Source organism: Leucoraja erinacea, chromosome 2, assembly GCF_028641065.1.
Source record: "Leucoraja erinacea ecotype New England chromosome 2, Leri_hhj_1, whole genome shotgun sequence".
Classification (NCBI taxonomy): Eukaryota; Metazoa; Chordata; class Chondrichthyes; order Rajiformes; family Rajidae; genus Leucoraja; species Leucoraja erinaceus.
The window spans coordinates 82,127,133-82,140,246 of NC_073378.1; the positions used below are offsets into that span (position 1 = coordinate 82,127,133).

Below are 13,114 nucleotides of genomic sequence, written 5' to 3' on the forward strand. Positions count from 1 at the left end.
AATTTTACTGAGAGGATCCCAGGATTTTAAAAAATCCCGCTAAATATGACTTAAGAACACTCCAAATGTTGGAACATTCTTGTGCTTCCATTTTCAAGAACTTTTGTAAATTTATATTTCCTCACCCATCTTGAGGGTTACTCAGTGGCAGGCTGGCTTCAACTGATGTGGGACTCAGCTTAAGATCTTTGCCGAAGGCAACAAAAGGTGGCAGTATGATGACACCAAATCAGCGTTATCTGCCTCGCAGAATTTTGATGTTTAGAAATACATTCCACTGTAAAAAACTGCAGAACCGGAGTCAGTCAGGGTGCAACTGTAAATCTGGAAATTAATGGCTCAGGAATGAATCTCTCCTTACAATGAATCAATGTGCTTTGAAAGCATCTTCCGGATGCTCAGCACTGAAATATTGTGTACAAGTAAATGTATTTGACATGTTGTTTTATTACGTGTAGAACAATTTGTACCCGGAAAGAACTACAAAGAAAAATATAAAGTGGATCACCATAGTAACTGTGGTTTCTCAGAATTCAGGGTTGAAAGGCTTACTTTCAGATTTTCATTTTTATTTAGTGTAAAGCTGAACACTCTCGGCCACTCTGGATGCCACGAGAGTTCAGAGAGTAATTTATTGACATGCCACATCGATCAGATCACTGCTTCCGCAATTGCATGAGATGCGGCAGTCTTCACAAAGAGAGATGTCAGTAGCTGTGTCCCAATTCCTGCTCGAAATTCTGGTGCCAGGTTTTACAACCCTTCTGAGACCTTCCTGCTGCAAATGAAGAAAAATCTATGTGATATTAAAGCAGCTGCTCTGTCTGTGATTAAAGCTACACAGTCAGCACTTGTGGCTCAGGCATAAAGAAACATTAAACCACAACCTGCATTTTCTACGTAAATATTGAACTTTAATGTATTCCTATATTATTTGTTACAGAATAATATGAACAGGCTTGGCGAAGTAGTCAAGTGAGGGAATCAGCATTAGGCCAATATACACGAGGAAAGTATGGGGAGATAAAGGGCAGAATTTGCTGAGAACAGACTTTGTCAGATCCTGATCGGAAAAACTGCAGGCACCACATTGTGATTTCCCCGTCTATCTTAGCAGAGGGTCACATCCCTATGCATTTGGAAAATTATCCCCATAAATTTCTCCTATAAGAAATAAAAATCAAAAAGAGAGAGAGAGAGAGAGAGAGAGAGAGAGAGAGAGCTTTTGTGTTCGGCAACACAGGGTGAGCTGCTTTCTGATGCCGATGACCTTGGGAATTTTGCTTCTTCAGCTGGAGGACTTGGTTTTTTGAGGATTGCTTTGGACTGTGACTGTCCCTGGGAATTAATTTGCTGAGCTGCTGGGGTGCCGGGAGCTGGTTTGTGCCTCTGTCCGGATGGTGATTGCCGGGGCTTGGCCAAAGGAGAGGAGCTAAGTAGCAGTGACATCAGCAGCGGAAGCGAGGCCATCGGAATATGAGCCTCATGTTGACTTGGACTGGGACAGTTTTGGTATCTTGGTTCAAACTGGGCCCCAGATGTCCAGGGGAGTAATTACAAAGGCTATGAATGCCCTTCTTGGGAGGGGGGCTATTGTCTCTTCCGAGCTCGAGAGGGGAAAGGTTGAGATGATATTGAAGACCCGGGAGGATGTGGCCACAGTGTTGGAGAGGGGGATTTCAGTGGGGGGGGTCCATATACAGGTGGACCCATGGGTGTCCAGGGTGAGACTGGTTCTCCTGCGGAGTTGCCCTACATGTATTCCGGATGCGACACTCATTCCGTACCTGTCTCAGATTGGTGAAGTGCGGTCTAAGTGCTTTAGGCTCATGCACCCTGGGGAGGACCTGGAGGAAAAAGGGATTCTCAGTTTCAAGAGGAGGGTGTCTGTGAAGGTGGGGGTGGGGGAAGGCGATGAGGGGAACTTCGAGGTGGAATGTAGGGGTCTCCCTAGAACCGTGCGTTGGAGTTGGGGAAAGGCACGGTGTCATGCGTGTGGTGGTTATGGACATCTCCATAGGGAATGTCCTAATCACGGGGTCGCTGCTAGAACTTCTAGTGCAGCGGCCCAGGAATGCACTGCTGGCCCATCAGGGATTGCTCATCATGCCTCGGTGGGGCGGGGTGGAATCGCTGACCAGGCTGGGGCTGCCGGCTCTGCCTCGGTGATCCGGGGCGGCGGAGATAGCCCTTCTGGGTCTGCAAGTTCCGCCTTGGGGACCTGGGGCAGCGAGGGCTCCCGCCCCCTACATCCTGAACCTGTGGTGGTGGCTGAAGGTGAGGCACAGGGGGAGGGTGGAGAGAAATGGGAGCAGCAGAAGAAGAAGAAGAAAAAGCAGAAAAAGAACACCCAAGCGAGTCAAAAGCAGGCGGGTGTGCAACTGCCGAGTGCGGAGACCACCCAAGGGGCGCCTGTCAGCTCCAGTGAGGTCCAGAGTGCAACTGCTGTGGTCCAGCAAGGAGCTGAGGTGGCTCTGACGGGGGTAGGGAAGGTAAAACGTGCGGGTGGTAAATTGGCTGGGGGTTGTGTGGAGGAGGAAGACCCTTTCCTTATGGAGGTCACCACACCGCCACATGCTAGTGGGACAAAAAGGAGGATTGGGCCTGGCGAGGAAGAGCAAGGACGTGGGTCCAAAGTTAGGGGGGTGTATTTTTCCAGACCTTCCACCACCGATGTGGTTGGAGGTCAGGAAATGACGTCTTCTGGGTTGGAGGTTGAGCCTCCACTTCAGGGATCTCCCGAGGGTACCACAGGATCAGGTGATAGGGTAGACCCCTCTGGAGCTGTCCTCTAGGCGGGGGGATGTCCTTTCATCTCAGGGGCCCTCCATGGGATTTATCTCATCGTGTGTTGAGCTTAGCTCCCCTGGGGGTGTGTCCTCTGGGTCAGAGGAGGTCCCCTCGTTTCAGAGACCTACTGAGGGTGTTGGCACGCTAGAGGGTGGGGTAAGCTCCCCTGGTAGTGTGGACCCTGAGACAGGGGATGAGCAGAGTCAGCCCGAGTGGGGGGTGGTCGGGGGGAATGGTGTACCAATCTGTGCTCAATATTAGAGCCAATGGAGGTGCTGAGGTGTGTATTGTACTGCCGGTTGAGTTGGCAGGGGAGAGTAAAAAAGCAAGCGGAGAGCCTCTGGGTGTTGCCAGTGGAGGGGGTGCTTTAGGTGCTGCGGAGGTCGGAGCTATTTCAGGCAGCGATCCTCTTTCAGATTCTGGGGGTGCCAGTTTACCACAGACCCTGGGGGTGCCTCTTGTTTTTTTCTTCCCCAGGCCCAGATGTAGAGGGTGAGGGCAGAGCGCAGGAGCCCAGCCAGTCAGTGGGCTGCATGATGCGGATAGGGGCTTCGGGATCCTTCCCCGGCATTGATCCTGGGGGTGGTGTCATGTCGGAGGAGGGGGAGAGTGATGGGGCCAGTTTGTGTGGAGGGGTTAGCAAAATTCCAGAGAGCTCTGGTCTTTCGACTTCTGAAAATGACCTTGGTGATGCTGAGCGTGTTGTGTCAGGTGCGAATAACTTGGCCGATAGCCCAAGATCCAAGGTCAAGTCTCATGCAATTGTTATCTGTGAGGTGCGGGAGTTTCTAAAAACAAGCCGTACCAGCAGGACAAAGATTGATGCTGTTAAGAGACGGTGGGCTGATCTGCCGGCTTTAGTTAAAACTCTCAAGGCTATCCTTGCCACCAAGGATAGTGATCATCCTGACTCTGAGCAGTGCCAGCTTAGGGACTTTTTGGAGTTCCTAAGAGAGAGGGCTACAGAGCCCACGAGGAGAAGTGTGAGGGTTTCAATTTAGTGTGCCAGTGCATTCACGTTAGCTACATTAAACTTAAACGGGAGTAGAGCGAGTTTTCGCAGATTCCAGCTTTTATCGGTCCTTAGGGAGGGGAAATTTGCAGTGTGTTTTCTGCAGGAGACGCATATTGTTGCAGTGATGAACCCACCTGGAGATTGGAGTGGGAAGGTGAGGTCTATATGAGTCATCTTAGCTCAAATTCGAGTGGGGTGGCCTTTCTGTTGGCTCAGAATTTCCTGCCCAATGTTATAAAAGTGCAAGAAGTTGTGCCAGGACGTTTGCTCCATCTGGCCGTGAGCCTGGACGGCATGCCGTTGCATTTCATTAACGTGTATGCCCCCAGCTCCGGCACGATGCAGGCCGGCCTACTTCAGGAGTTGAGTGCTCTGTTGAGCACTATTGATAGGGGAGAGTGTGTCTTCCTTGGGGGGGACTTTAACTGCACACTTGAGGTGCGAGATCGTTCTGGTACTCAGTGTGCCCCTGCTGTAGCGAAGAAGCTGAGAGGGTTGATTGATTCTTTTGAGTTGGTTGATGCGTGGCGGGACCTCAACCCAGATTCCACTGCTTTTTTGGAGGTCTGAGGGCGGTGGTTCCCGCATTGATCGAATATATATCTCCCGAGTGTTTGTTTCCCGTGTCTCAGTGGCCTCAATGCAGCTGGTGCCATGCTCCGACCACTGTCTGGTGCGTGTGGATTTTAATCCAGCGCGCGTTCGGGCTGGGTCTGCGTACTGGCACTTTAATAACCGGCTGCTGGAGGATCGGTGTTTCCGGGAGTCATTCAGTCGAGTTTTGGGTGAGGTGGAGAGAGAGGCAGAGATGCTTCTCTTCCCTAAGGCAGTGGTGGGATGTGGGGAAAGCTCACATCCGTCTTTTTTGTAAGGAATACACGCGGGGGGGGTCGACCGGGCGGCGGGACTCAGTGGTCGAGAGGCTTGAGAGGGAGCTGATGGACGCAGAGTCGCGCCTGGGTCAGGTTGGAGGTGACTCTTTCGAATGGGGTGTGTTTCAGGAGAAGAAGGAAGCCTTGAGGAACCTGCAACTTGAGCGGTCCCGAGACACTTACGTGAGGGCGCGGGTCCAGATGCTGCACGATCTGGATCGAGCTTCGCCTTTTATTTTTCTCTCTGGAGAAGGGGTGGGGAGCCCGCAAGCAGCTCGTAGAGCTGCTCGCAGATGATGGCTCCTCTGTCACGGATCCAGAGAGGATTAGTGCCTTGGTCAGGTCCGTTTATGGATCCCTGTTCTCTGCAGTTGGAGTCAGCGGGGAAGCTCAGCAGGACCTGTGGGAGAGTCTACCGATTGTAGATAGGGAGATGGCCAATTTTCTTGATGGCCCTTTATCTTTGGAGGAGTTGACTCGTGCATCGCATCAGCTCAGGAGGGGTAAGTCCCCCGGGCTGGATGGGCTGACGGTAGAGTTTGTAAGAGCCTTCTGGGGTATCCTGGGGGGTGATTACATGTTGGTTCTGGGGGAGAGCCTGGCGACCGGGGAGATGCCCCTCTCGTGGCGTAGAGCAGTTGTTGTCCTGCTGCCCAAGAAGGGGGAACTCCGCCTGTTGAAAAACTGGCGCCCGGTCTCTCTCCTATGCACAGAGTATAATGTTTTTGCACGGGCGATGGCAAATCGCCTGGGCTCTGTGCTGTCTCAATTGATTCACCATGACCAGTCCTACACAGTCCCTGGCCGGTCCATTCAGGATAACATCCACCTGGTTAGGGACCTGATTCATCTAGCACAGGGTACTGGTCAGTCAGCTGCTTTTCTGTCTCTTGATCAGGAGAAGGCTTTTGATAGGGTAGAGCATGAATACCTTTTTGGGACGTTGCAAGCGTTTGGATTTGGACCGCATTTTGTGGCCCGGGTCCGCCTTTTGTATGCTGCAGTGGAGTGCCTTGTGAAGGTTAATGGTGCGTTGTTGGCTCCCTTTCATTTTGGGAGGGGGGTCCGTCAGGAGTGCCCCATGTCAGGTCAGTTGTACTTGGTCTGTGTGGAGCCGTTCCTGTGTCTTCTTCTTCGGAGGTTGACAGGCCTGCCCCTACCTGGCCCGGGGGTGGAGGTGGTTCTTTCGGCGTACGCCGATGATGTACTCCTTATCTTCACCGATCCTGGTGACCTGCGGAGGATGCGTGATTGCCAGAAGATTTCCTCAGCTGCATCTTCTGCCAGGATTAATTGGAGCAAGTGCTCTGGACTTTTAGTGGGTCAGTGGCAGATGGACTCCCTGTCAGAGGAGATGGCAATGTTTGCGTGGAGCATCACGCACCTCCTCTATCTGGGAGTGTACCTGAGTCCCACTGAGGATGCTTGGACGGCAAACTGGCAGGAGTTGGAGATGAAAGTCAGGCCTGCTTGGAGTTCTTTCTTTTCAGGGGAGGGTGTTGGTCATAAACCAGCTGGTGGCCTCCATGTTATGGTACCGGCTGGCTACTCTTGTCCCGCCTTTCATTTTTGTAAATGCTTTACAGAAGAAACTGGTGGACTTCTTTTGGGGAAATAGGAAGCACTGGGTTTCCGCAGCGGTCCTGAGTCTCCCGTTAGAGGAGGGCGGCCAGTCCTTGGTATGCGTGCGTACCCAGGTGGCGGCTCTCCGCCTCAGGACTCTGAGGAGGTATATGTATATAGAGAACCCCCCCAGATGGCACGCTTTGGCCACGTATTTTTTCCGACGGGGTCATTGTTTAAGGGGGGTCTCGCGGCTCCCGGTGGCGTGCATCAGTCGACCCGCCCTAAGGGGCTTGCCTGTTTTCTACCGGGATGTGTTAAGAGTAGGAATCTGGTTGTTTTTAGCCAGCGTGTTGCTCCACGAGGGGAGGGGGATGTTGCGGCTGCGGGAGTGGCCGGTCCTCACCCAGTCATGGCGGGTGTCGAGGAAAGGTGTGCGCCTAGAGTGGTTTTGAATGGGCTCTTACTAGCAATGTTACAAAATTTTGAGATTTAAAAAATCAAGTCTGCAATTTATCCCATCAGATAAAGCATAACAATAAGTTTAATTTGACACCAAATTCACTTTCATATCTCAAGTATTAAAAAAGTTATGACCATTTTCATACTCGGAAATTAGCATCTTGTTCCCTATTGATTTTCAATGGACATTACAAAAAAGCTGTGATCTTGGATAGTCAAACGCCCATTTCTTAAGGAAAGATTAACATTTTTAAATAGCCTAAGTGTCCAAAGATTATTCACAAATAATTCACAATATAACATGATTTTTATATCTAATTTACATTAATTTATAGGCCAAATGGAAGGAATTTAGTGTTCAATTGCTGTAAATAAATGCCCATTTAAATCGGCTTTCTAGTGGGTTCATGTGAACGCGCTGGTTTAGAACGTTGACATAGCGCTGGATTAGTGCCCTCAAATGCCGAGAAAAACTTGGGATAAAAATATTCAGGGTTATATATATGCCCCATTTAATGTAAAAATAAGGTACATACCTTTAATTGTTTGCTCTATAAAACCCTGGGGCTGCGAGAGGTTGCGGAATCAGACAGTAATTTTAAAACTATTAGAACTATATTATCGAGGCCTATAAAACTAATAATACCTTTTGCGACCGGGTCTTGCAGCGATTTTTCGTTAATGATTTACTAGGCTGAACATGTGCGATTAGTACAGCCTAGTAAAAATCGCGTTTTAAACCCGCCCCCTCCAAACAGCGCCAAAATCGCCGACATGGCTGAGGGCAGATTCCTAATGACGATTCAGGTAGGTTTTGTAACATACCTACTCTTACCTGTTCCGTCAGATCTGCTCATCGGGCCTCGGTTCCGGGATATATCTCGGGCACCGGCTCCACACAACCTGAGACGCGTTTCGCGACGCGAAGAGACGCTCGCTATATAGAATGTTCCTGCACATTCTGCACCTCCTTGCCTACGTTTCCCGTCCTGACACACCATGGCGGACGGTGTTACCACCTGAAGGCGGGGAAGGTCCCCAGTAGGGGTCCCTCTACAAGGGAGTTGTCCCCCTTTACATTGGGAACCTGGGGTGGAGAGTGCTGCACAGAGCGGTGGCATGTAACAAACTTTTGAGTCGGTTCACGGGCTCGTCTGCTGCCTGTATTTTCTGTGGCGAGGAAGAGACCATGTTCCACGTTTATATGGAGTGTGAGAGGCTACTGCCCCTGTACCAATATCTGAAGGGGTTGTTCATAAAGTTCTGGTTGCATTTTAGTCCTACGATTCTTGTGTTTGGACACAAGGCAGGGTGTGGGGAGAGCCAAGTGGGGGGGTGGGACTTACCTGTCGGTCTACTCCTGGGCCTGGCCAAGATGGCCATACGCGGGCCCAGGCAGCAGGCGGTTGATGGTCAGGCTAGAGTCGGCTGCCTGCCCCTCTTTCGGGCCTACGTCCGTGCACGTGTGTCCCTGGAGAGGGAACGTGCGGTGTTCACGGGGACTTTGGAGGTTTCCCTTGGGCGCTGGTCACCGCGTGGGGTTGAGAGTATTGTGAACAATGATTGTAATGTTGTATTATAATGACACTTGATATAATGTCATTTCTTTTTTGTTTATGACTTGATCTGTTGTATCATTTGTTGTGCCGAATAAAGTCTTGGAATTGAAAAAAAAAAAGAGAGAGAGAGAGAGAGAGAACAATTCATGATGCTTTAAAATTATTATTATCTACTCATTACACAGCGGATAAAGAAAAGTTAATAGTAATTGCAGATATTGTTTCTTCATCAGAAAAAAAAACCCCATTTAAACTAGCCATGCAGTATAACTGAAAGATGAATTTTGTTTTAAAAATCAGTTTCTCATGTTCTGAAAAAATATAAAATGTTAATAATGCTTGTATTTTCACTGTGTGTTTACTTTTCAGGCAGACCAGATGTCTGGTTTTCACATTCGCTCAGTGTTGTGCGTTCCCATCTGGAATAGTAATCATCAAATCATTGGTGAGTAGAGACATCAATATAAATTTAACAACATTTTTATGCACACAAAGTGGCCTTCATGCCAATTTCCTCCTCGTGTACAGCCATGAAACTGGGTAAATCGGCATATGGTTTGATCTGATTTGCATGTTTTCCTCAGAAAGCACACAATGCAAAAATGTAAAATTCACCTGCACTTTGTCATTTTCTTCCTGATTTTCCTAAGCATATTCTTTCCAGATAGTTTTTCTGTAAATCTTCCTTTTTTTTGGGCGAAAGAAATTTTTCTGTGCCCAAATCTAGCAAATAGGTCAGTTGATGGTGAGTGCTGAAATTTGTACTGGCATCTATGAATAAGTTGGAAACTAGGCTTGAAATTATTATCATAAATATGAATTAAGAGTGTTTAATTGCCATATGCACCAGGAATGAGACAATGAAATTCTTACTTGCTGCAACTTTATGGGCACGTTAATATAACAACACAACAAATATACATATATAATAAATAATAATAATATAAACTATCAGTTATGCTGATAACCAAACCATAATAGTGTAAGATGAAGTATGTAGTGCAACCAATGCAAAGTCCATTATAGGTTACACAAAACAGCTGGAGAAACTCAGCGGGTGCAGCAGCATCTATGGAGCGAAGGAAATAGGCAACGTTTCGGGCCGAAACCTTTCTTCAGACGGGGTATAAAGTCCATTATACTTTGGTACTTTTCTGGTTCAATATATACAGACAACTTACATTTCACGAGTTGTGGTAAATGGGGCAAATCTTCCATTGCTCCAGCTCTTCATTCCTCTGGCACTGTTTTTCTCTTTGATGTGTCCAGGCATAGCTTAGTGGCAGCCCTAAGACTGGCAGCCCTGGACTTCATTCCCACCCTGCTTCCTGTAAGGACTCCATCCCCTACTCCCAATTCCTCCGTCTACGCCGCATCTGCTCCACGGATGAGGCGTTCCACACCAGGACATCTGAAATGTCCTCACTATTCAGGGAACGGGGGTTCCCCTCCTCCACCATAAATGAGGCTCACACCAGGGTCTCTTCCATACCCCGCAACACTGCTCTCTCTCCCCATCCCCGCACTCGCAACAAGGGCCGAGTCCCCCTAGTCCTCACCTTTCACCCCACCAGCCGTCACATACAAAAAATAATCCTCCGTCAGTTTCGCCACCTCCAACATGACCCCACTACTCGCCACATCTTCCCATCTCCCCCCATATCTGCCTTCCGCAAAGACCACTCCCTCCATAACTCCCTTGTCAATTCTTCCCTTCCCTCTCGGTCCACCCCCTCCCCGGGCACTTTCCCTTGCGGCCGCAGGAGATGCAACACTTGTCCCTTTGCCTCCCCCCTCGACTCCGTTCAAGGACCCAAGCAGTCGTTCCAGGTGCGACAGAGGTTTACCTGCATCTCTTCCAACCTCATCTATTGCGTCCGCTGCTCTAGATGCCAGCAGATCTATATCGGTGAGACCAAGCGGAGGTTGGGCGATCGTTTCGCCGAACACCTCCGCTCGGTCCGCAATAACCAAGCTGACCTCCCGGTGGCTCAGCACTTCAACTCCCCCTCCCACTCCGCCTCCGACCTCTCTGTCCTGGGTCTCCTCCATGGCCACAGCGAGCAGCACCGGAAATTGGAGGAACAGCACCTCATATTCCGTTTGGGGAGTCTACACCCCCGGGGCATGAACATCGAATTCTCCCAATTCTGTTAGTCCTTGCTGTCTCCTCCCCTTCCTCAGCTCCCCTGCTGTCTCCTCCCACCCTCCAGCCTTCTGGCTACTCCTCCTTTTCCCTTTCTTGTCCCCACCCACCCCCACCCCCGATCAGTCTGAAGAAGGGTTTCGGCCCGAAACGTTGCCTATTTCCTTCGCTCCATAGATGCTGCTGCACCCGCTAAGTTTCTCCAGCTTTTCTGTGTAGCCCTGGACTACATTCTGACTGACAGGCCCCCCGTACTTCCCTGATCACAGACCGTCAAAGCTATCTGCGTTCAGGGCCGTTGAACCTTGCTAAGAACCCTCGATGTTCTCAAGCATTCATTAACACTGAGGACATTACATATGAAATATAGTTGAAATATAATTTCCATTTAAAATATAAAAGCACTCACACACTAAAAACAATTAAATGCAATGAAGAAATACTAATAAAATAAACTATGTGTTTTAACTTGGAGTCGCGTTGGAACTGATTTGAGTGGGTTTTGCTTAGCTCGTACCAGGATTAAACTGATGCACCTTTTGTGGCTTGAGACCTGGGAAACCTGTAGATGTTCACACTGTGTGTTATGATTGTGTTTATAGTTTGTTTGGTTGTTTGGTTGTTTGTCTTTTGCACAAAAGTCCGCGAGCATTGCCACTTTCATTTCACTGCACATCTCGTATGTGTATGTGACAAATAGACTTGACTTGACTTGACTTGACTTGCCCCATTTGAAATCAATAAGAGTCCCCAGAAGCAACACAAGTGCAACTACAGCTGGCATGGGTTGGCTGGAAGTTATCACAGCAACTTAGACCACCTTTAAGGAAAAGCAGCATTTTCCTTACTATTGCAATTAATCACATTTCTCATCACAGTTTCCACTGAAATGGATGCATTGCATCTATCTGCCCCTCAATTCTGTGCAGTGGGGTACCTTGTGTTTCAAATAATTAATGTAAAAATTGTGTCAGTTGGATCTGTAGTTCATCGGGGAAGGGTGACAACTTAATTGATTAAACACCAATGTCAGGATTAAACTTTTAATTATTACTAGACGAAGTGGGACCCGTTGGGCCCCGTCCCCCAACGTGGCGGGGGGGGACACGGCGTCACATGGGAAGGCTGGTTCCAGAATGCGGCATCCGTGCTCACCACAGAGATAGGCGCCCCACAGAGCCAATCACCCCATCACCCGTTCGCCCAACGCAATATTTCTCCACTCACACATAAGCCCCAACTGCGCAGGCGCGGCTCATTTCCCCTCATCCCCCAACACTCCCTCCCCCTCCTCTTCACCCTCCCTCTTCTCTCCCCTCACCTCCTCCCCTCCTTCACTCCCTCCTTCACCTCTCCCTCCCTCTCCTTTCCTCCATCCTCAGTCACTCCGTCCCACCCTCCATAACCCCTCTCCTCTCCCTATCCCCCTGACCCGTTGGGATCCGTTTCCCCAATGCAATATTTCACCACTCACCCGTTGCCCCAATGGAACCCGTTCTCCCAATGCTACCTGTTCCCCCAACGCAATCAATCCTTCCCATGTGGGGGGGTGGGGGGCAGTCGGCATTTCCAGAAGCCAATGAATGGACTCGACTTTTGAGTCGGTGTCGGCGCCGCGTGCTCTCTTGAGCCAATCAATCCATCCAATGTGGGGTGGGGGGTGGTTGACGCTTTTAATAGTATACTGACCCAAGTGGGACCCGTTGAAGAATCTCACTCTCTCCTTACTCCCCTTGAAGCTGCTGATCCCATTGTCTCTCTGTCACATCTCGATCTCCTTTTCCCTGCCCTCAGTCACTCCCTCCCTCACCTCTCCCCTTTCGCACTCCCCCACTAAAGACAATGTTTAAATAACATTTATTCTCCCATCCCCACTCCATCAACTCTCATAGCTTGTGTATTGTCAGCAGAGATCACATTGTGATGTCATTTTCGGTTTTCAGAATCTTCACGGCAGCTTGTGTAAATGAGATCCCATTGTGATTGGACGACTGTGAGATACTATTGTGACATCATCACTGGGAGCTGCTAGTAAAGTCTCACTCTCACAAGCAGTTACTATTTTCTAAGTTGCCTTTTTTTAAACTTTAAATATCATTAACATGTGAAATATAACATCAAATGTTTATTGAAACGCAAAACTAATGACCACGGGAGAAAGTTGGGTAAAATTCGGCAAAAATATTTGCGCTATTGTGTACCGTTTTGGATTAGTTCCTTGATTTCACAGACAGACAGACAAACAAGACAATAGTATAAGATAGATTAGTGTCATAGAGGCCGAGAGATATGGCACAGAAACAGAGCTGAATGTGGGAGTAAATTGGAGTACCAGGAGACAATCCATCTGGTTACAAGGAAAATGTACAAACTACACATGGTCAGCACCAGCGGTCAGGGTTGGATCTGGGTTGCTAGAGATGTAATGAAGCAGTTCTACCAGCTGCACCTCTTGAGCCAGGCAAATTCTATCATTTGAAAATATAAGCCTCTGAATCAAATAACAAGTTCAAAGAAAAATTGTATCCAGAGTTTTCATATGATTGATTTTTCCCCACAATGATCAGAACCAGATCTTGAACAATAAAGTATGAGACATGGATAATCATAATGAGTCACAGAGCCTGAGAACTCTGAAATAAATTATAAAGTTGATATTCTAGAAGATAAAGGCTTGTATTGTTTAATCAGTTAAGAAAATGCTGAA

General features: G+C 48.7%; 1 protein-coding gene across 1 annotated transcript in view; it reads left to right on the forward strand.

Moving 5' to 3' along the window:
• pde11al (phosphodiesterase 11a, like) overlaps nucleotides 1-13,114 on the forward strand; it is a 264,935-nt gene that overhangs the window by 118,650 nt on the left and 133,171 nt on the right. Inside the window, exon 7 of the mRNA XM_055659453.1 lies at nucleotides 8,631-8,706. Within this exon, the coding sequence (XP_055515428.1) occupies nucleotides 8,631-8,706 (76 nt within the window). The remainder of the gene's footprint in view (nucleotides 1-8,630; nucleotides 8,707-13,114) is intronic.